Below are 23,654 nucleotides of genomic sequence, written 5' to 3'. Positions count from 1 at the left end.
TGTTTAATGTGTTAATTATCTGAGCTTGTCTCTGACCTGTGGTGCCGGCAGCACTAGTTTGCTCCTCTTCTTGGTGAACTCTGACACTCCACTGGTCTGCAGAATAGCTGAGGGCAGATCAGACTCCTTCTTCTTCTTGATCTTCTGCCTGTCCTTCTTTCGGTCACGATCCTCCTTTTCACTACAGACAATATTTAATTTAATTCATTTTTATTTCTATAGTGCTTTTTACTATATACAGTAATCAACATCTGAAGTGGATCAAAAAAATGAGCCCCCATAAGCAATTTTTTTTTTAAATTGTCTACAGAACAAACCACTGTTTAAGCCTTTAAATGTCACTTTAAGCTGCATAGAAGTTTCTTAAAAAATATCTAGTCAAATATTATTTACCGTCATCATGGCAAAGATAAAATAAATCAGTTATTAGAAATGAGTTATTAAAACTATTATGTTCAGAAACGTGTTGAAAAAAAATCTTCTCTCCGTTAAACAGAAATTGGGATTCTATAAATGAATATTAATCAATTCAAATTACAGAAAAGGAGCCTATATAATAATTCATGCTGTTATCTGGATATGAGATTACTTGTATTGTGATAGAAGATGTAAGTTATGGGAGGTTTAATTAAAACACAGCCATCCAGACTCCAGATTGACCTGTAGGGGAACAGGATAAATCCAGACGAGTCGCTCACCTCCGCAGTTCCCCATCCAGATGCTGCTGCCGCAAGCGTTTGAAGTCTGGCTCCAGAGGATCGTACTGCTCCATGGACGTATCATAAAAACCCTGAGCGGGTTTCTTCTCAAACGGGATCTCAGCATTATAATCGACTCCTCTCTTCTTCTTGCGCTTCTTCTGGATGTCGATACCAGCGGCTCGCAGTTCTCGGCGCTTCTGAAGGGCGGCCAGACGACTGAGGAAAACATTAAAGTTTATTAACAAACAACTCAATCCAATCACAGCTGAGAGAACTGATGATCAACAATGACAAACACTTTTTAAGATCATAAACATTGACATCAATAACTAGCTGGCAACCTATTAAATTTGTAAAATACGTACGTTTTAATGCCATAATAGCAGCATTGGATTTATACATGGAAAAGCTAAAAATGGCAAACAGCTAATGTTTTACAACTCTCTGAAACTGACCCTTTTAGGCTTTGATGCTTATTGTGGTATTTTGGTGACTGCCACTTTAAATTCAAATGAGATTGTGCTCTTTTCAAAAGAGGGGGGAGATAAAAAAAATGCCTGTGTGTCAGCATAGTGGCAGATTCAAAAACGAGTAACCTTCCATGCTAGTGAGGGGGAAGATGGTCACTAGCCCCTCTGATGAGACGTACAAAGGGAGAATGTCAAAGTGTTTCTGCAGGCTGATTTATCAAGTCTGATTATAAAAAAAAAGTAATGCATGTTTACCATTATAAGCTGGTTACATTCACACACTGCTGCCACACAACTGTGTTTAAACTCCTTATAAAAGTGATTTTTGCATAATAGTTCCTTTTCAATGTTAATTTATGTATGGTAAACTAAGATGACCATTAACAATTTCAATCACCGTCTTTTGAAATTGGAGAAGATTAAGTTCTCTCTCAGAGGCTCGCCTCACAAGTTTTATATTCACTGGAGGCTACTACTAAATTATTTTGATGATTTAACGCCTTTGGAGGTGATTATTTAAGAAATCATTTTATGGTCGGAATTACTATTATTATTATTTTTTTCTTTTAGTCTAGCATTTTTTCTCCGGAACAGTCATGCCCTAAACTAGACGCATTGGTTTAACCTCAGCACAACTAAAACCATAATAACCAAGAAGTTGGTAGCACATCATTATTATTGACGTAACTAGCTAATGTATTTATTTTGTTTCATTTATTTATTTATTTGAAAGCATTTATGAATGTATCTCAAATTGTACTATCATCATTATTTTTGTTTTATTGTTAATATTTTATTTGTATTTTATTTATTTATTTATTTATTTTATTATTTTTTTTCCCCTCCGTTTTCTGTTATACGTTTTACAAGAAAAGTGGCTATGTGTTTGGATGGGTGAGATGGGTGGGGGGTTTTGGGGTTGAATGTTTACAAAAGTGTTCAAAAAAGAAAAGCAGAAATTAGACATTTGTATACAACGAATGCTTTCCACTTGTGTTCAATAAATAAAGTTTATAAAAATAAAAAAAAAACAATTTCAATCACTAAGAAAATATCACTTATAAATTTCACAAAACAGTAGCTATGTTTCCATCCAAAAATGCGAATAAACTTTATGCGCAAAACTGGATTATCGCATAAAAGTTGTGTGAATGAAGCAGCATTTTCATCCAACGAGTCAAAGCAAACAAAATAGTCACTTCCTGATTAACTGGCGCCAAATATCAACAGTAAAAACTGCATTTGCTGCAGTAGGAGAAGCTGCATCAATCTTTTCTAAATGAATGCGCCTCAGAAGACAATCCTGACATGCAGTGAGCGCGCAGTGAGCAGAAGGTGTCAGACGCGGAGCACAGGCGCTCCTGATTCTGGAGGTCATTAATAATATAATAACACTGATACTGAAACGGTTAAGGCGTTTTATAATGACCAAAACAACATTTCAGATGTTTTATAATGTGCTCAGCCTGACGATTTTTCCATTCACACACATTAAGCATCACAAAATCACATGACCTTTTTTAATGCGCATGCTGAAGTTTATGCGGTAAAAATGTTTCCATCGTAGTTTATGCACAGCTTTTCTTATTGAATAAAAAGTTTATCCTACCCAGTTAGGCGCATACGTTTTTTATATGCATTTTCAAAATTTGCATATGCAAAATGCACATAAAATAGGTGGATGGAAACATAGCTAGTGTTGCTCCTTGTTAAATTGATTTAGTTAGGGAATTAACGAATGTTAACAACTAAAACATTTATTGTAAAGTGTTCCTAAAATTGGCGAAGCAGTGGCGCAGTAGGTAGTGCTGTTGCCTCATAGCAAGAAGGTCGCTGGGTCGAGCCTCGGCTCAGTTTGCGTTTTTTGTGTGGAGTTTGCATGTTCTCCCTGCGTTCGCGTGGGTTTCCTCCGGATACTCCGGTTTCCCCCACAGTCCAAAGATATGCGGTACAGGTGAATTGGGTAGGCTAAATTGTCCGTAGTGTATGAGTGCGTGTGTGTGAACGTGTGTGTGGATGTTTCCCAGAGATGGGTTGCGGCTGGAAGGGCATCCGCTGCATAAAAACTTGCTGGATAAGTTGGCAGTTCATTCCGCTGTGGCGACCCCATATTAATAAAGGGACTAAGCCGACAAGAAAATGAATGAATGTTCCTAAAACTGTTATGTCCTTAAAGTGTCAAGATGAAATTCAGCATGTCTAAGTTTTTTTTTTTTAAATATAACTATTAATTTCTTGCTTATTACTTTACAAGTAAACATTAAGAATTTCAAAAGTTATATATATGTAAAGTGATATAATGTAAAAAGCAATTGTAAATTTACAGTGCTCAGCATAATTGAGTTATGACACCCCATTTTGAAGATGAATATTTTTATCCATTTCTCAGTGAATATAGGTCATATATTTTGCTGCATTTGAACAAAACAGATTTAATAAATATATATATTTAATAATAAAGTAATATTTTAGTCACTAAACACATTTAGAAATAGAAAGATAATACATTTAAATTAATGTGAAACATTGCAAAAACAAATTACAAACCACAAAATTTCATATAAATTTTGATCTCTTGATTTTTGCCCTTTTTTGAAAAAAAAAAAAAAAGGGGGGTATTACTATTTAAAAAAAAAAGGGGGGGGGCAGCAGCACAGTGGCGCAGTGAGTAGCACAATCACCTTACAGCAAGAAGGTTGCTGGTTCGAGCCTCAGCGGAGTCAGTTGGAATTTCTATGTGGAGTTTGCATGTTCTCCCTTGTTTGCGTTGGTTTCCTCCAGGTGCTCTGGTTTCCCCCACAAGTCTAAAGACATGCGCTATAGGGGGAATTGGGTAAGCTAAACTGTCTGTAGTGTGTGTGTGAATGAGTGTGTATGAATGTTTCCCAGTGATGGGTTGCAGCTGGAAGGGCATTCGCTGCGTAAAACATATGCTGGATAAGTTGGTGGTTCATTCCGCTGTGGCGATCCCTGATTATTAAAGGGACTAAGCAGAAAAAAATGAATGAATATAAATTTAACTAATTTTTGGCGCAAGTTTTTGTTCGATTAGCTCCAGATTTGGCTTCATTACTGACTAATCTAATGTATTCTATAGAAAACATATTTAGATTTGTAAGAGGGTGAACTCATATATGCTTGTACAAAAATGTACAATATATAAAATAATAATGATAACAATAAAATAAATGATTGTAAAATAATACTCACGGCCAAAGGGTTGTCTAACGCTAACCTGACTTAAAGGATATATATTTTTTCTCCAGTTTTATTCAGAGAGATACATCAGTAGGCCCATATTAGCATCTTACCGTGCTTCTTCCAGCTGTTTCTCTCTGGCTTTCCGCTTTGCTTTCTTGCCTTGTGTGTTTGCCAGTCGAGCTCTGGCCTCAGACAGCATCTCCAGCTCATCTGCACAATAAAGTTTATAAACGTTACACCTTTTTCCTTTTCGTCTACATTGCTCAAATGTTTCTGACTCTCACCTTCGTCCATGTCCACAGGGTCAGGTCTAGCTGGTTTGGTCTCCGGGTTTGGGTCGATCTCTCCTGGTTTCAGCTTGCGAGGATCGTCTCCCACATCATCTTCATTCTCTCTCTGAGCTGCTTTATCTCTGATGTCATAACAAAAGAAATATAATATTCAAATCCAGAATCAAACAAAAAGTGCTTAAAGGGGAAATTAATGCACTGTTGCTCTTTTGATAAGGGGATTCATTAAGATATTAAAAAAATCTTCATTTTAAGGCACTCGAAAAGTAGGTGAAAAAGTTTAAAAGCATTTATTAATGTCGCCTAATTCTTTTTTTATCACACTTAATATATGTGTAATAATATCACATGTTAAAAGAGGCCTTTTCACCTTTTGGAGTGGCTTGGACTGATGATTTTTTTAAATATAATATTGACATTGATTATTTTGTTTTACCCTTTTTTGTTAGCACTTTGGTCAACTTGTTTGTTGTTTTAAAGTGCATTATAAATAAAATAAAATTGAATATGCATGAAAAAGCACCTGCAAAACATTGCACTTACAAAATATGACTGGATTAGGAAAGTTGAAGTCGACATGAAATCAAGAATGACAATATTATATTTCAGTAGCTTTTTTATAAGGATTGTGTAACAAAACAAGTCTTTAATATATTTGTCACTGTATATATTACAATAAAAAGTATGATTTCAAAGTGAATGAGAAAACAACGCCTGACCACAAAGTAGTCAAACACTGGACTGTATTATTTAAACTATGACATTTTTTATTTATTTATTTATTTATTTATTTATTGATATATATATATATATATATATATATATATATATATATATATACACACGTGTATATATATATATATATATATATATATATATATATATATATATATATATATATATATATATTTATTTTTTTTTTTTTATGCCCCTTTATTTAAGCTATAAATATGTTTCTGATGTTCCTAGATTGTGCATGTAGTTTGTGTCTGTACCACACAAATAATGTTTCATAGCTCTTTGAAATTGACCCTCTTATGCTGTGTTCACACCAGACGTGGAACTGTAAATTGCGTAAATTGCCGCGTGAACATTTGAGGTTACTCGCTCCATTCGCGCGTTAAACCCCGCTTCATTCGCGCGTCAAATTCACTTCAGAACAAACGCGGATTCGCGTGATGGGCAGGGCTTCTGTCTGTCCGGTGACCCTAGCTTCATAGCTTAACGGCTAACATGGATTTTATGAAGAAAATAACAGTGTTTATGTACTTCATGAAGGCTGAACAACAGCATTGATACGTTTAGGACCGTGTCTGAGTCCACTACATGCTTTCAGAGGTGCATCCAGCTCTGTGAGCTCATAAACTCCTTCAGAAGCTGAACCTGGATCACGGAGGCTTTCAACGGTGCTTCTGACTGAGCCAAGCCCTGTTTGATTAGTTGTTGTCGGTGTCGCCTGGAGGATTTCCCCCGCGACACCATCAACAGGTTCTACGCCACAATCACACCCCCACAAGAGCAAGCTTCTGATTGGTTAACGCAGCGCAAATGTCCGCTGAAGTTCAGATTTTCGAACTCGAGAGATTCGCGCGATACACTCCTTAAGCGCGTCAAGCGCACAAAACGCTCAATTTGCGCATATCGCGCCGCAGGACGTCTATTCGCGCATTTGCATTGACTTAACATGTAAATCACTCGCGCTTGACGCGCGTTCCGCGTCTGGTGTGAACGCAGCATTAGGTTTTGATCCAAAATGTGCCAATAAATGAGATTGTGCTCTTTTTATAAGAGGGCGGAACTAAAAATGCCTGTGTCAGTATAGTGGCAGATTCAAAAACAAGACTAACATCCTATGCTAATGGTGTGGCTTTCTCCGTTCCAATGACCTGTATAACACAATAAATAACTTTTTTTACTGTTAGGGGCTGGCTATATGCACACTGTTAACAAAATTCAATTAGTACAAAATGCAGCTGCCAGAGTTCTTACCAGGTCTAGGAAATATGATCATATCACCCCAATTTTATGCTCTTTACACTGGCTGCCTGATAAGTTTTGTATTGACAAAAAAAATTGCTTCTTACCTATAAAGCTTTAAATAATCTAGCTCCTGTTTATCTAACCAACCTTCTGTCTCGCTACAATCCAACTCGCTCATTAAGATCTCAAAACTCAGGGCTTCTGGTAGCACCCAGAATAGCAAAGTCAACCTATGGAGGTCGAGCCTACAGTATATTTAGCTATACAAAAAAACTTGAACTGAATTGTGCAAGTTAATTCACTGTGTTTTTATATGCAACAAATGTACTTACAGCAGATATTCATAATGCTCCAGACACTGAGCGGCTGTGCGCCCGATGATGGGGGCGATAGTTCTCCACTGAGTGGGCATCAGCTTGGCCATGTGAAGGAGCTTCTCCTCTTCCTCACGTGACCATTCTGTCTTCTTAATACTGGGGTCCAACCACTCGTACCTGCATTAAACATAGCAAACATCACGCTATTCTGTTATCTACTGCTCAGAAAATTAGTTATGCTAAAAACGAAGCATATTCAGAAGCTTTTTACGCCTGGTATTAAAGGGATAGTTCACACAAAAATAAAGCATTTACTATTTACTCACATTTATGAGTTTCTTTCTTCTCTTTAATGGAAAAGAAGATATTTTGAAGAAAGCTAAAAACCTTTAACGATTAATCTCCATAGTAAAAAAAGCAAACACTATGAAAGTCAGTAGTTACAGGTTTTCAGCTTTCTTCAAAATATTTTTTTTTTTGCATTGGAGAAGAAACTCAGAAATGTGAACATTTACGTAAAAAGTGAATATTCACATTTATAAATTTCTTTCTTTGCTTGAAGACAAAAGAATGCATTTTAAAGACACCTGAAAGCATGAAACCAACGACTTTCATAGCAGGAAAATCAAGTACGATGGTTACAGGTTTGCAGCTCTCTCCAAAAGATCTTCTTTTGCGTTCATGATTAGCAAGTAATTAATAAAAGTGAATTTGTGAGTAATAATGAATATTCACATTAGGGCTGAACAATATATCGTTTGAGCATTGATATGGCAATGTGTGAATCTGTAATAATCACATCACAGGATTAGATATTTTTTATAAAGACTAAGAGATAACAATATTATTGAACATATACGATGACCATGTTATTTTATGTTTTATTGGTACATTTCTGTACCTAAATACTGTTTGACTCACCAGAAAACAATAAAGCACTGTTTATTTCTTTATTTTTGCTTGTAATTTATTATAATTTATGCAGATCCACTGAGTAGAGAAAGTCTTGATCATCCTAGTTTATTTAAAGTGATGAAATGTTTCCAAATCGATGCATTTAAGTCACCTGGTAAAATCATACAAATATCGCGGCATAACAAAATATCGCAATGCCATATTTTTATTATCGTGCAGCCTGATACACATTTATGAGCTCTTAATGGCAAAAGAAGCTATTTTGAAGAATATAGAAAGCCTGTAACCATTGACTTTCACAGAAGGAAAACAAATAAAGAAATTAAAATATTTGAATCAATTAAAGGGTAAGTGAAAGATGACAATACATTCAGTTTTGGGTGAACTATCCCTTTAAGAATGAGGTCAGTAGGCAAAGAGCAGCTGTACTTTTGTGACCATTTGAATGCATTCGATCATGTTATCATCTCTACTATAAACATTGTGATTAAATGCATTTAAACCATGTTTGAAAGTGGTCAAAAGTGGACAAGACACAAAACATCTCAAAACTTCTTTATCCTCGTTTTTAGCATCGTCCACTTCTGATCAGATTGCTGAAAATTCATTTTTACACATGTAGGCAAGACCGCAATGCAATCACAATGTCGTCTAAAATTCAACCCAATTTAGATTATCACTAGACATAGAGCACTTTATAAATCAAAAAACTTACCATCTGGCTTTACACTGTTTGGCTGATTTGCGGTGCAGCAGGGACGCAATTCGAGACCATTGGTTTTTGCCATATTTCATAACAGCTGCTTTGAGAATCTCATCCTATTAAAAACACAAAAAACAACAGTTAATAAAGAGGTCTTACAACTAAATCTGCACATTATATCATTTCAGCATCAATATTGCCAATGTGTGAATCTGCAATAATCACATCACTGCTGTCAAGTTGAAATTACTATTAACCAGAACCACAGTTCAATAGATGTGATTTGTGGAGTCATTTGGAAGGTTTAATCATAATCTAATAGTTAGGGATGCTCCGATCAAAATTTTTGCAGTACTGATTCCTTGTCATGGTGATCGGCTGATACAGAGTACTGCTTTAGCGTCAACGCTTGACTGAAGGTGTGTCTGAAGTTGGGGCTAACGCGATCGTCATAGCAGAGCAGCCAATGAAATCCAGTCAGCAATAGGCCACTGTCTAGCTGGTGTATTTGCATACAGCGATCTGATTGACTAACGCTAGCTAGTCCCAACTTCTGCAGCGAGCAATGCCTCTGAAGCGGTGCCGATGGATCCACAATGGAGTTCGGCAATCCCTGACATTACCCATTCAAAGTGAATGGGAAGAGTTGACGCTGATGCCCTGAATGGGGCGTAATGCTTCAAGCTTTATACTGCATTAAGCACAAATTCCCTCTAGGTATGATACTTGAGTGGAGATCCCGCCTTACCCAAGAGAATAAATTAAAGCTGCTGCTTATAATACCATAAAAACATCTCTATTAACCATTTAGTGTGGGCATGTCATGGCCAGAAGCAGCTTTACAAAAAAATAATAATAGCACAGACATAAGAATTGGTAAGAAAAATTACAAACAATGCAATGTGGCAACATTGCAAATGACGAAAGAAGTGTTCAACATGTCTCAATCAAGACAAAGTTTGGAACTCACATTTAATGCATAAGAAGTTAAAATGCACATCAATAAATCCATTACTTACTAAAAGGAAATCCAGTTTATTGCAATAAGTATATTACATGTTATATTATTAACTATTAGGCATGGGCCGATAAAAGATTCTGACGGTATGATAACTCAACTCACTTTATTTCTGTAGCACTTTCAACAAATCACAATGGGTACCAAAGTGCTGTACATAAAACACATAAAAAGCATGCAAATATACACAAAACCAAAATGCATAAACTCACATCACATGATTAAAAGCTAAAGAAGGTGGGTTTTCAGTGACCTCTGAAAAGACTCAAAAGTTTGAGCATTTCTTAAAGAGAGTGGAAGATCGTTCCAAAGTCTTGAGGCTGCAACTGAGAAAGCTCTATCACCTCGACATTTTATGCCTAGTTCACACTAGAGGATTTTAAGTCTGATTTGAGCCCGATTTGGAAGTTAACAAGCTCGCCGACAGATCGGGCTGTGATCGGGAAGAAATCTGCGGGTGCTCGCCGCTCTTTATGTGTGAACTACTGAACAACGCATCAACGAGGCTCGCTGACGCGTCGCCGACACCTCGCAGACGGAAATCCAACATTCAGCATGCTAAATATTCCAGAGCAGTCGGCCGACTCAACCCCACGTGTGGTCAGATGTAGTGACGAGCTGCAGCCAATGAGAGAGCATATCAGCATGAGCCGCGTGCCTGTGTGTTCAGGAGCTCAGCAGAAACATCTGTGATTGGTCAGAATGGGCATCAGTGCACTCGCTTCATTCTGCGTTAGCACAGACATGAGAGTAGGATATATTAACAGTGGAACTAGATTTGTATAACTATTAGAATTACCATACTGCTCATTCTGACCGTTCTCATATGAAACGCCATACTGTCACAACATATTTACATTCAAAGCTATTATTGAGATATTAAAATTAAGCTTTGAATGTTTAGCATCATATTTTATGACACCATTACCCTAAAAATATAATATTTTTTGGTAATACAGCCTATAAATATGTAGTTAAGATACTAAAACACTTAAAGGCTTGGCTTTCATTTTCACTTTCAAACAGGAGCTATTTCCCGGCACAGAATATGCTGTTTTGAAAGATATCTGAAGTAAATTGATGTTTTTGCCATCAGAAAGTTTTGTTTATGTTAGCAGGAAGTTGCCAGGCAAGAAAATGCACACACATTTAAACTCACAGCGAAAAGTATCAGACATGCATGCAGTCATTTTGACCAATATGGTAATTTAAGGCAGAAATGCTCAGTTCTTTACTGTTTTGTAATAAAAAAATAACAATGTCAGAAAGAAATACACTGATAGTTAGAAAACGGCAGGGTGTTATAAATATGTTAGTTTTATTTCAAAGAGGTTTAAAATTACAAAAATTAAAAACTCTCTGTGTATCTATCCACTGGAACCTGCAGATGAGTGATTAATCCGCTGATAAATGAGCTGATTTGACGATGTTTTTAAATGCTTTCTCCAAAGCTTGAAAAGCTGTCAGTGATGTCATCAGCACACAAGCAGCCAATAGTGTTCAGCTTTTTCTGACGACTCCTCCCTCAAATTTTCATTGGCTGTGGTTTGGTAGCTTGAATGAACTGATGGGGAATGAGTTGTTGTCAGATCATGTAGTGTGTGACCCCCCCTCTTGTGGATCGTTCACGGAGTGTTGCGTAGTGTGAACACCACAGAGATTAAAAGACACAAAGTCAAGTCATGTAGTGTGAACAGCACAGCGATCTGCTGATGTTTAAAATCCTGTAGTGTGAACTAGGCTTTAAGTGTGATCGTGGAACTTGCAAATAGAGACGATCCTTAGAGCAAGGAGATCTCACAGATTGGTGCAAAATAATTAGCTCAGAAATAGGGTTGTAACAATATACCGGTATGACGGTTTACCACGATTTGAACGTGCACGATTATCATACCATGAACAATTGCATATCAACGGTTTTAACCCTTAAAGACTGAGACAGCCGCCCGCGGCTAAAAATAAGTATTGCTCTTAAATGTTGAATAACTTTTGATCCGCTGATCCGATACATACAATTCAAAGATTGGCATAAAGAAAAGAATCTCAGCTTTCCAGTGCTGAATCACATAACATTCGCGGACTTTCAGAGGCTCCGGAATCAGTGCGGTTACGTCATCAAAATTTGACAACGCTGATTTGACAAAGAAACGCTCGTCACTGTGTCTCCGGACAAACCAGACATGATACATTGATGCATTGTCCCTCCTCCATGCCCAGATTGGTTCAAACTCGCTATATCACAACCAATAAGCATAGGTTTCGCTTTTGTTTGTGGACCAAGCTTTTTGAACAACACGGAATGAGAGAAAGGCATACATTTATGCGCGGCTAAATAAAACGCAAAAAAAAAGTTTTGCATGAAATAATTCTCATACTAAGTACTTTTGCATGCACAGCAGCACAGAAACATGACAAAACAGTGACACAGCAAAGACGAACTGCTGCTCTTGCTGTTTTTTAAAAGACGCAAATGAAGATGCAGCTGTTTGTCTGCATTGCAGACAACCATATCCAAATCCATATCCACAGACAACCATATCCATGCTGGCACATAAAACCTAAGGATGTTCCATATTGAATCTAGTTTTGTTATGTAACTATTTATAGTATAGTAAATATTTATATCTATTTTTTACTGAGGATTTGCACCATGTTTATTTGGACTTTATTTGGACTTTGACACATTATTTATTATTTACTTATTTTTTTATTTGTTCATTGTAAGTGGTGTTGTTTATAGTAACTGAAAATATACTATTTGGAAAAAGTCAAATTTGCTTCACTGTTCTATTATTTTGTAACATTTGTAACATACCGTATACCGCGAAACCGTCAAACCGTGGTATTGTTTTAGACGATTATCATACCGTAAAAAATTCATACCGTTACAACCCTACTCAGAAATATACTCAGGGGCCAGGCCATGGTGGATTTAAAAACATAAACCTTAGATAAAAATATCCTGGTATCACAATATTGTGATTACTGCTGTAAAATATATTCTTTTTAAACGTCTGGGTAAAAAACAAAACCTTTTTTCCTCTTTGAACAAAATATATTTTATTTTTGAAAAGATTTACAATAGTTTGTAACAGTAAACATGTAAGGCTAAATAATTCAAAAGATTAATTGACTTTTGCTGTCTTAATTTTTTTTCAAAAACACAGATTTCTTTACAATTTAAAACGCACTATCTTTGGATATTTTTTCTGCTGGAGTGAAAAAGAAATAAAAAATCTTACACATAACCTAGAAATGAAATTACAGAAAATTTTAGCGGTTTTAAAACCTTGACTTTTTCAATGTGCAGTATACCTTGAACATGGTTATCGTCCCATGCCTATTAACTTTTAATGAAAAAAAAACCAGACTAATTAAATAATTGCAGCAATAGACTGTATTCAGGTCACACCACATGTATAGAAATTTGCTGTTGTGACGTGAGCTCAATAATAACTCATGCCCTCATGCATCATTAACCTCCTCACATGTTGCGGATGCTGTACGCTATACATAATATACAGGAGCAAATGTGCGCCCTTCTCTGCTTGTAACCTCATAAACAAAACCCTGCAAACAGTTTATGAAATCAGCCAGATTCGCTACTGTTTTCATCTGTGCTTTAATTTAATTTGTATATTTTTGGTTATCTTTGAAGTCTGATTGTAAATAGTATATTTAAAGCATTTTTCCGAATTTATATTATAAAGAAGAAAGTCCAGACGTGCAAATATAAAACCAACTTTAATTCAATGAATGTAAAACCAACATCAGCTCAATTGTGCAACTTAACATCTGACAAAATATTATGATTATTACAATATCACAAATGGCCAATTTTATATTTAGAAATTCACACAGTAATTAAGCCTTAAAATAACCTAAAGTCTGTACATACATGTAGTTTTATGAAAACTAAAGCAGGGTTTCTGTAGATTTCATGAAGTCAAACTTAAGAGTTTTAGGACCATTATGAATTAACAGTTTGATTTATTTTGCTTGACACAATTAATTAACTATTTCTTATACACACTTTCAAGTCAGAACAACAAGAAAAATCTAGTTGTATACACCTTTTATTTTTTTTAACGACAAGTTTAACATTGTTTAAAAAAAGCGTATTTATTTTATACACAATTGTTTTGGTGTGATTTTTCTTTTTTGTTAAGCAGAATACGAATATTGCATTGGAATTCAAAGAAAAAGATATTTTTATTTATTGTTTTACTTATTAGAATACAGTCGACTTCAAAATTGGCTATATTGTTAATTTGCTAATTATATATGGCAATTATATTATTCATAAATGTAAATGGGCAATGAAAAAACCTAGGTTTACCCACTTTAAAATAGAAATAGATAAGGATGTAACGGTATCAGAATTTTACGGTACGGTAATACCTCGGTATGAATGTCACGGTACGGTATTTATTATATTATTTACAGGAAAAACAAAACTAATAAAGAGACTCGAAAAAAGTGCCAAAAGTGTTTATTTACCTTAGCACTGAACATATTAATGACATACAAATTAACAATCTATCTGTTAGCTTTGAAAGAGAAACTTCCATTTTTTATTTTTAATACCAAAAAATTATCAAACCAAGTAAAAAAAAAAAAATAAAAAAGTTTCAATTTAGTATTGTCGAAAACTCATCACATTAAACATTTAATCACTTACTTAGATAGAGATGTTTTTTAAGGAAAATTATCATATAACTATAATCTGGTAAAAGCTGGGATCTCTGGACATGTCCCCTGCAACAGAAAAAAACCCCTCTCATTTGGGACTGAAGTTTCTGGGACAGTAGTGGGTAACGTTGTGCATTGTCTTTCCACCACTTGAGAGGACAAACCATGAGTGGGATAGAGGTCTCTTTGCGGTACGATTCAATGTCTGCATCATTCTGAGCAGTGTGCTTGCTGTGTTCTGCAGTCCCCATTACTGTTATTAGTCATATTCCCCGACTTGTATTTTACCACAGTCTGGCAGTGCCTGCATACCGTTGTTTCTTTATCTGTCACCTTTTCTCCTTTCTCATATCTTTTTAGAAAGAAACTGAAATGCTTCCACAGATCTGATTTAAAACCCGCTTTAGGTTCGATCATCTCCAGCTCCTTTTCTTCCCCGCTACTAGCAGCACACTTCATTTCTGCATTACTGGATCTGTAGCGACAATAGACCGCAAAGGATGATGGCCACGCCTGGGCTGATGGGAATTGTAGTTCCCGCTCGCTCCCGTTCACTTCATTCGCCTGAGCAAAATTTTTCTCAGAAGACCTATAGTTTTATTGAGTCATGCGACTACGGTAATATTGAAAAAAATTGGTATTGCGGTACGACGGTATTTACAATACCGTTACATCCTTAGAAATAGGTCAATACCCATGTACGATAAAAGAAACAAAAAATACCAAAGCAAAAAGAACTGTTAATTATCTTAAAGCCTTTAAATATGTCTTTAAATAATTGTATTTTTTTATTTTCTTCTTATGTTTTTTTTTAGTTTGATGTCAATATAATGTTGTTACTGGCCTTTTATGTTCTGTATTCTCTAAAAGTGCAATAAATAAATAAATAAAAGTATATTTATTGTAGCGGCAATTGCATAAATAACTAAAAATAAAATACAAATTGATTGAGTATAACTTCTAATGAACCTAATGCGGTTCTGTTTTAAAACTTTAAGTTTTATGCCTTAGAAATATTAATTGAGGTAAAGTTGGTTTTATATATTCGCACATTTGTTCAATGACAAATTGTGACATGCTCCCTATATTGTTTACAATGGTACTTTGAAAGTTTGAATATTTGGTCTGAGATAACATGTTAGTATGACTTCAAAACAACATTAGTCCTTTTCAATTGACTGTGAACAATGTTGTACTTTAATAGTCATTTGCTGCTAAAATGAATTTAATTTTTAGAATTTGCAAAGATTACTTTGCTAAATTGTATTATTATATATTATAAACAGAGAAAGAATGAATGTGTGAATATAAAACCAACTTTACCTCAATAAAATATCATGTCTAATCCCCCTTTCTTTTGTAAATAGTTGTTGTATAAATTAAAGATAACGTAAAGGGATATTTTGCTCTGTTATTATCATGAGCAACTGTGTAATTGTTTTTCATTCCGTTGGAATTAGGGAATTTAATTTGGAGAAATTGCTGTCAAATGTCTAACAGCCGTTGTAAAATGTATTTCTTTGTAATAAAAAACCTTAAATATAAACACACATATTTATATATATATATATATATATATATATATATATATATATATATATATATATAAACATAAATGTATATAAACATTATATATATATATATATATATATATATATATATATATATACACATAAATGTATATAAACATTATATATATATATATATATATATATATATATAGGTTTCATTAAGATGCATCGTTGATGATTAGATGGATGTTGGCCTGATTGGGATAGAGGTAAAGTTGATTTTATATTCCCACATTTCTTCATTTAGCAGTCTATATTGTTTACTATGTTACTTTGAATATTCGATTAGAATTAGCATGCAAGTATGACTTCCAAACAACATTAGCACTATCTAATTGATTGTGAACAACGTTGTACTTTGATACAGGGTTCTTACACCTTTTCTAACTTCAAAATCCAGCACTTTTCAAGCACTTCCAAGGGACATTTATATGCTTTTCTAGCACCTAATAACCATGGTTAATTATGTTTATATATGTTGTATGTATATTTAAATCCATTGTGCTATTTCAACTTACATTGTTGAATACTTTAGAGCATAGATTTATTGGGATAGTTCACCCAAAAATTATTAAAAAATAAATAAAAATAGTTGAGTTATTGGATAATATATGTATTGGAAGTATGTTTTTAAAATTAGTTTTTTTTCTACCTAAAGTTGATATGAGTCAGATTTTGTTTGGGTGTAGGACCAAACTTCAATAACCAGTCGTTTATGATATTTCATGTGCCTTGTTATTTTTATTTTATTTTTTTTACAGTCAGTGGATTGGCGTTTCAGGTGCAAAGATGCATTCTAGGTGAATGTCTCCTAAATACATATGAAGCTAATAGTGCCAAAACAATCAGAATTTGAATTGTGTTAGTTTGAATTCTTAAAAAACTGTATTCATACAGTTATCTGCAGTTGCCTACATACTCAATATCTGCAGTCTTTGAATTCAGAACCCCCCAAAAAAATCTGAAGTATGAACATGTCTATAAAAATCTGACTTAAAAAATTAAGTTGTCTTAAATTTCAGCTGTTCAATAATCCAGTTAAGAAATTCAAATTCAAGGTAAGATATTCAAATTCAAAAAATTTTTAATAGCATATAATCAGTTTTATTAACTTACAATTGTTAATAATTCAATTTAACACAATTCGAATTCAGATTGTTTTGCCGTATTATTAGCTTTTTTGAACATTTTGTAATGAAAGCTGGTCGCACGACAACAATTTATGCACTCGCACATATGCTCCCAAATATATTTTGAGGTCACATAGATAAAATTGTGCACAAATGCAACCAAAAGTCACAATTTTGAGCTCTGCAATTTCAAATCCAAGCAGGTTCAAGCACTTTGTCCAAAACCCAAGCACTTTTCTAACCTTGAAAACACTGTACAGGGCTCAACAATAAGGACTGCCCGGTGGCCCGGGGCTAGCGTGAGAGACACTTGGGACAGTAGACCGCATCATTACTGGCCCGATTGGGACAGTGCTGTCTTGTCACTAACATTTAACTTGTCTGTGACTATTTGTAAGTTGCGTGCATTTTAAGTTTGTGCTTTTACGTCTTTACACACTACATTCTCTGTAATGCCGTAAACAACATATTATTTTCCGATTCCTCTTATCTGATTGATTTGACCGTGCTAATTTTTTTGTAACCTGGTAACAAACAGTAAAGCATAGAAACAGCAACATGGCGGCAACATCAAATTATAAGGCTAAAAGAAAAAGTCTGTTTCAAACGTCTTGGCAGTAGACATTTACATGGGAACAACAAAATAAAAATTAAGTGAGCGAGTTTGATGTCAGTTTGACAAGTCAGCCACCTTTTGTTAAATAATTTCAAACCGCAATAAAATACCTCCACATTTTCCATACTGCTGTTTTTGTTTGCATAACACTTTTATTTGCAATTTTTTTTTTAAGTATTGAAATTCTAGATTCACAGACTTTATTTTTGACACATTATTTAAAATATGTGGCTAAAAAATAGCTGTTAACTTCCCTTTTTTTCTTGGTGGGGCCAGTGAAAATTTTGGCAGGGCAAGTAAAAATCTAAACCACTTGCCCGATCGGACCAGTAGAAAAAATCCTTAGCGTTGAACCCTGCTGTATTAAAAATCAAGCATTTTCCAGGATTTCCAGCACCCGTAAGAACCTTGTTGATAGTCATTTGCTGCTAATATGATTTCCCTATTTAGAATTTGCAAGGGATACTTTACTGAAATTCTCCTTAACAATATAATGTTTGAATATCCGAATATAAAACCAATTTTACCTGATTGGGTAGCTTTACTTGGACAGAGGAAACCAAGATTTATTTAAAAATGATTTATGACAAACACAACATTTCAGTTTAGACTTTAAGGCCTAAAATTTTGTTCATGAAATTTAAGACATTTTAGGAGCCCGCGGACACCGTGTAAGGTAACTTAATTCAAGTTCTGTACTATTATTTTCACTGGAAAATTATAATTAAATTATAAAAGTGTGTAAACAGAGCGCGAACTGCAAACAGTCAACATCACAACATACAGTAACGTTAAGGCTTCAGATACAATAAAGCAATGCAAACGTGCACAATACAGACAACCAATGTCACTATTTAACATTTAGACGCATATTATGAATAAAAAGGCGAAGAATAACAGTAATCTTAGCATGCATAAGAAGAACAACAGTGATTATAACAGTATAAGAGTAATTATGAATGCTGAAATGCGTGTGTTTTCTAAACAGACCTCGGTGTTGCGCCAGACGCCTCCTTTAATCATAATCCGCGGCATGATGGCGATTTAAAGTCCTCACACGCGCTCAAGCAGTAAAATCTCCTTCTCGGATATCAAATATAGGAAATTAAAATGCAAAAAAAGTGTAAATAAACTTAGAGTTTAGCTGCAGCACGTTCAGCTGCAGATGAGGAAATGGCTGCAAACGCAAAGCACTATGGGAAAGGGGCTCTTCCTCTGTTGGTATAAACGGGCTCAGTCGTGTCAATGGATTTTAACAGCGCCCCGCACGGTGAAGGTAAGTATTAGATCGTCACGAACGCATGATACGTACAGTAGTGCTTAGAATGATTCAAGGCTCTTTCGTATAAATAAACAAACGACTTCGCAGATAGTTACCCATCGCTTTCTCAGTTTAGAATAGTATTTAACTCAGTCCTAAAATCACTTCATCTCATTAACAATACAAACACCCAAGCATTCCAGAAATATTACAGACGCATTCAAAGGAGATCCTTTAGTCAGGGGCGGACTGGCCATCTGGCAATTCTGGCAAATGCCAGAAGGGCTGGACCATTTTTTAAATGTGGGCCGGTCACCTATTTTATTTACTTATTTTTTCATATGTATTGTTTTTTAAATGTAGGCAGCTTTTATCTTGTACGAGATGTGAATATGATGATGATAATAGTAAGAATAATAGTAAATGTTAAGCATTGGCCCAACTAGCAACAACCGGCTGGTTTCGAGATGGGCCGACCCAATCTGAGGCTACTCAGATGTAATCAAAATCTGGCAAGAATGTCAAACAAACAGTAAGTGCAAAACAAACAAAAAAAAAAAAGGTCTCGAAAGGGGTCAGTGTGATGGCGCAGTAGGTAGTGCTGTCGCCTCAGAGCAAGAAAGTCGCTGGTTTGAGCCTTATCTGGGTCAGTTGGTGTTTCTGTGTGGAGTTTGCATGTTCGCGTGGATTTCCTTCTGGTTTCCTTCACAAGTCCAAACACATGCTATGGGTGAATTTGGTAGGCCAATTGTGAATTGGGTAACCCAGTATAATGGGTTGCAGCTTTGAGGGCATCCGCTGTGTAAAACATATGCTGGATAAGTTGCTGATTCCCAGATTAATTAAGGGACTAAGCCGAAAAGAAAATGAATGACATGATTGCATATATAAATGGGTTGCTTTTGTTCCAGTCACATACATTAAATGTTTAAATATCTCTTAAATAGGTACTGCTTATATAATTTTACCATCTGTACACCAATATAAGTAGTGAATGTGCGTGTCCTTGGGTAGGGCTGTGTCGGTGTGGTAATGTGGGCTGGTGTGGCTACAGTGCCAGGGCTGAATTTTAGTCCCAGTCCGCCCCTGCCTTTAGTTGCTTCCTTATGGTTATTTGTTCAAGCGTCATTGTAATTTCCCTCATTTGTTCAATTTTGTTTGTTTATTTTTATTTTTTTATTGTTAATAGCTACTATTACATGCCTGTAGCCAGGGGGGTTCGGGTGGTTCGAACCCCCACAGCCAAAAGGTGCATGATGATTTGTCCTTTTAATTATTTTATGTAATTTGATAGTATATATTATATTTATTTTATAATTAATTTAATATATTTATATTTAATATATATTGTATTATCATAAATAACTCTGGTCAGTAATTCGAATCCCGTAGAGCCTCAAAGCCGCAATAATGTGGTGACATTTGAATCTTTGATGTGACATCCATACTGAGTAACGCTGTGGGTCGAAAAGAGCAAGAAGGCAGAAAAGGCAGGCAGCGGCGTTATTCTCGCAAAACTTTGAACATATGTTCAAAAAGACAATCAGGGTAAGGCAAAACTTACTTACTTTATAACAGATGAAAATCTGCCTCTATCCATGAGGTTAGGCTAACTGGCTGCATTAGCCGGGACGTCCTGTATGTTTATTGACTTGTCCAGTAGCCTACATGACCTCCTTTTCCCTATTTTTGATTTTTTTTTTCAAAATAACTGTCTGACAATGGCTTTAATGGCAAGCGAGTCCTCAGCCGTCACAGCAAAAGGGTCTAATCCCGTCATGTCTGTGTTTTTTATGCTCTTTGGTCACTTCATTGGTTTTATTCTGATCGGATATAAATCCGATCACTCAAACCACTTCAGCAGGTGATCTGGGATGCATTCCAGATGAAACTGGGTAGGTATAATAATTTTTTAGACAAAATTAATACAAACAAATAAAATGATGACCTGGGGAAAATCTGACCTGCGCCTGAAACACATGTAGGTGCGCTTTTACAGCCAAAACGCTGTTAAAACATGTTTACTATAAGCATAAAATGTGTTCTAACTTTTCAGGCCTGTAGGGGGGTTTGGAAGACCCACCCCTCACTGATAAAGGTGCAGAATTTGTCCCATACATGAGCTCATTTGTCCTATTTTGACTGATATGCCATCATAACTAATGATAATAATCTATCGAAAAAGGTTTTAAGATCCAGCGGAATCCTCTGTCGGCTGTTGCTTCGGTGGGACTATAATCTGATGTAAGAGAAGTCTTCTTTCACTTCTGTATTGTTTTTAAACAGAGAAAACATTTAACAGGTAACTTTATTCTAAATTTTAGACCTTATTTCTGAAATAAAAATGAGCAATAAAAAGGCGTTAAGCACCAAAGCGGACCATATTAAATTCATTTAAATATTTTGGCTATTGTTGATATCCAGGATATTCAAATGTACTTTTTTTTTTTTTTTTTTACCAAAGAGGCTAGAAAAATTCGGAAGAATACATTATTATTGTTATTATTATTATTATTATTAAGATTATTATTATTATCTTTTAATTATAATTTTTTATTGAAATGGCCAAATTGTGACTGTGGACAGTCTGTTTTGTCTAATAAATTATAGTAGGCTACAGTTTTTTATTTAAACACATTGCTATTTTTCCTATGAAGTAATAAACTTGTATTTTAAAAATTAGTTTTGTTTTAATTTTTCTTATTGGCATTTTTAGGAAATATTTTTAGTACATCAAAAAGTTTGCTTATGATGACATCTGACTAGCTAATCCAGCAAAAAAATGTCATTAAAATGTAATACTTAAATCTCATAGTTTAATAGAAACTGAGGTGTATAATTGCAAAAAGGTCCACTTTTTGAAAAAAAAAAACTATCGAAAAAATATATCTTAAAGGGGTTAATAATTTAGACCTTAAAATGATTACATTTTTTTAAACTGCTTTTATTCTAGCCAAAATAAAACGAATAAGACTTTTTTCAAAGAAAAAATATTATCAGAAATACTGTAAAAATTCCCTTTTAAACATCATTTGGGAAATATTTAAATAATAATTTTAAAGGGGGGCTAATAATTCTGTCTTTAACTGTATATATAGCATTGCATTGTTGTTGTTTTTCACTCATAAAACACATTTAGTTTCACTGGATTACTTTAAAATAAACTCATAGATAAAGTTTTGATTGGTTTGTTGAGTGTTTGACGGAACGATTGATCTGCTTCTCCTGTAACTCTGGAGTAAGTTGGAGGAGGAGTTGAGGAGCAGTTCATCACTGAAGCTCTGAGGTTTGGAGCTGAACGTCCCGAACATCTCCAGGAATATAAAAAAGACTCGGGGACATCAGACGCTAGAGAAACGTTTGATGTGCTGTGAAAAAGAAGATCTCAATGTTCAACTTTCAGCTCCAGAACAAACCGCAGAGAGGAAAAACGTCAAGACATCTCTTTCTGTGGAGGAAACTTTTTTTTTTTTTCAAATCAAACCAAAAACACCAGGAATGAACGAAAAACTCAAATGTCTCAGTCCTAATTTGAGTTTGGCATAATTAGTAACCTACTGATAAACTAAATATAAAGTTGTGTACAGACAACTCAAAGCCAAGATGTCAGAATAAAAGCATTCATTCATATAGGAAGATCATAAGAGTCTTTAATTTGATTTATGCAACAATCTACTATATCTGTGAAGAGAATTGTCTACATTAAAGTTTTCATGGCATAATAAATCCATATAATGTTCAAAAGCTAACCTTTAAATTGCACTTTAAGCTAAGTAGTATATAGTAACTTGCAAAATATCCGACGCATTCTCACGGCAATTCGTAACTTTTTGATTTAGTGGCTAATTCCTATGAATTCATATGATCTAATTCGTCCAATTTAGTACTATTTGCTCATCCCCCAATGACGATTGGGGTTAGGTGCCATGCCTCCTTTTTAAAATCGTATATTTTCGTACGACTGAACTCACTAAACTGACAAAACGTAAAATACTTACGTTTCCTCGTGAGATTAGCCTGAAATTGCCAATAAGTCAAATGTTATGTACTGTCATCTTGACACAGACAAAATAAATAAATTATTAAAAATTAGTTATTAAAACTATTATGTTTAAAAATATGTTGCCAAAATGGGCGTCACAGTGGCGCAGTGGGTAGCACAATCACCTAACAGCAAGAAGGTCCACCAACCACCAGGAAAACATTCAAACTCACACGAACTACAATCCTGCCTCATTATAGACTACAAAACCCAGTCATGCACCACACACAGTCGGTTTCAGATCCTGACTGATTACACACTCACAGCTGATACTCATGATCATTGATTTTCGGATTATTTAAACCCCTCTGTTCCACATACGTTGCTGAGTATTGTTAAGCTGTTGCTGTTCTTATGTAAACGGTTTTTCCTTGTTTCCTGTGTTTTTGTCCTTAGACTGTTTATCGTGTTTTGACCCTTTGCTGCCTGCCCTTAACCTTTCGCCTGTTTTAGGATTTTGCTTCTGGATTGTCTACTACATTGCTTACGCTGGTATTTGACCCCTGCCTGATTGACCATTCTCCTAATAAAGCCGCATTTGGAACTACCCCGGTTTGCATAGCATCCATTTGCAACAGCTGGTTTGAGCAGAAGCTGGGTGAGTAGGCATTTCTTTGTGGAGTTTGCATGTTCTCCCCGTGTTGGCTCTGGTTCCCCCCACAGTCGAAACACATGCGCTATGGGTGAATTGATTAACTAAACTGGCCGCAATGTATGAGAGTGTGTGAATGAATGAATGTGTGTGGA

At 35.1% G+C, this 23,654-nt stretch overlaps 1 protein-coding gene across 5 annotated transcripts in view; it reads right to left on the bottom strand.

Annotated features, from left to right (window-relative positions):
- cdc5l (CDC5 cell division cycle 5-like (S. pombe)) overlaps positions 1–18,801 on the bottom strand; it is a 453,211-nt gene extending 434,410 nt beyond the window's left edge. For 4 of the 5 annotated variants that reach the window (XR_012392666.1, XM_073927071.1, XM_073927070.1 and 1 more), the window contains exons 1-7: positions 18,595–18,801; positions 8,590–8,693; positions 6,975–7,136; positions 4,657–4,784; positions 4,483–4,582; positions 699–917; positions 37–181 (exon numbers count right to left, since the gene is read on the bottom strand). Coding sequence is in view for 4 of the 5 variants with exons in the window: in XM_073927071.1 (XP_073783172.1) it covers positions 37–181; positions 699–917; positions 4,483–4,582; positions 4,657–4,784; positions 6,975–7,136; positions 8,590–8,693; positions 18,595–18,639 (903 nt within the window). In the remaining variant the exon portion in view is untranslated. The remainder of the gene's footprint in view (positions 1–36; positions 182–698; positions 918–4,482; positions 4,583–4,656; positions 4,785–6,974; positions 7,137–8,589; positions 8,694–18,594) is intronic. The other variant, NM_201084.2, reaches the window with a different exon arrangement.
- Between the last annotated feature and the right edge of the window lie 4,853 nt (positions 18,802–23,654).

Source organism: Danio rerio, chromosome 17, assembly GCF_049306965.1.
Source record: "Danio rerio strain Tuebingen ecotype United States chromosome 17, GRCz12tu, whole genome shotgun sequence".
NCBI lineage: Eukaryota > Metazoa > Chordata > Actinopteri > Cypriniformes > Danionidae > Danio > Danio rerio.
The sequence above is the reverse complement of the archived record's forward strand: the minus strand, read 5'-3'. Positions and strand labels throughout refer to the sequence as shown.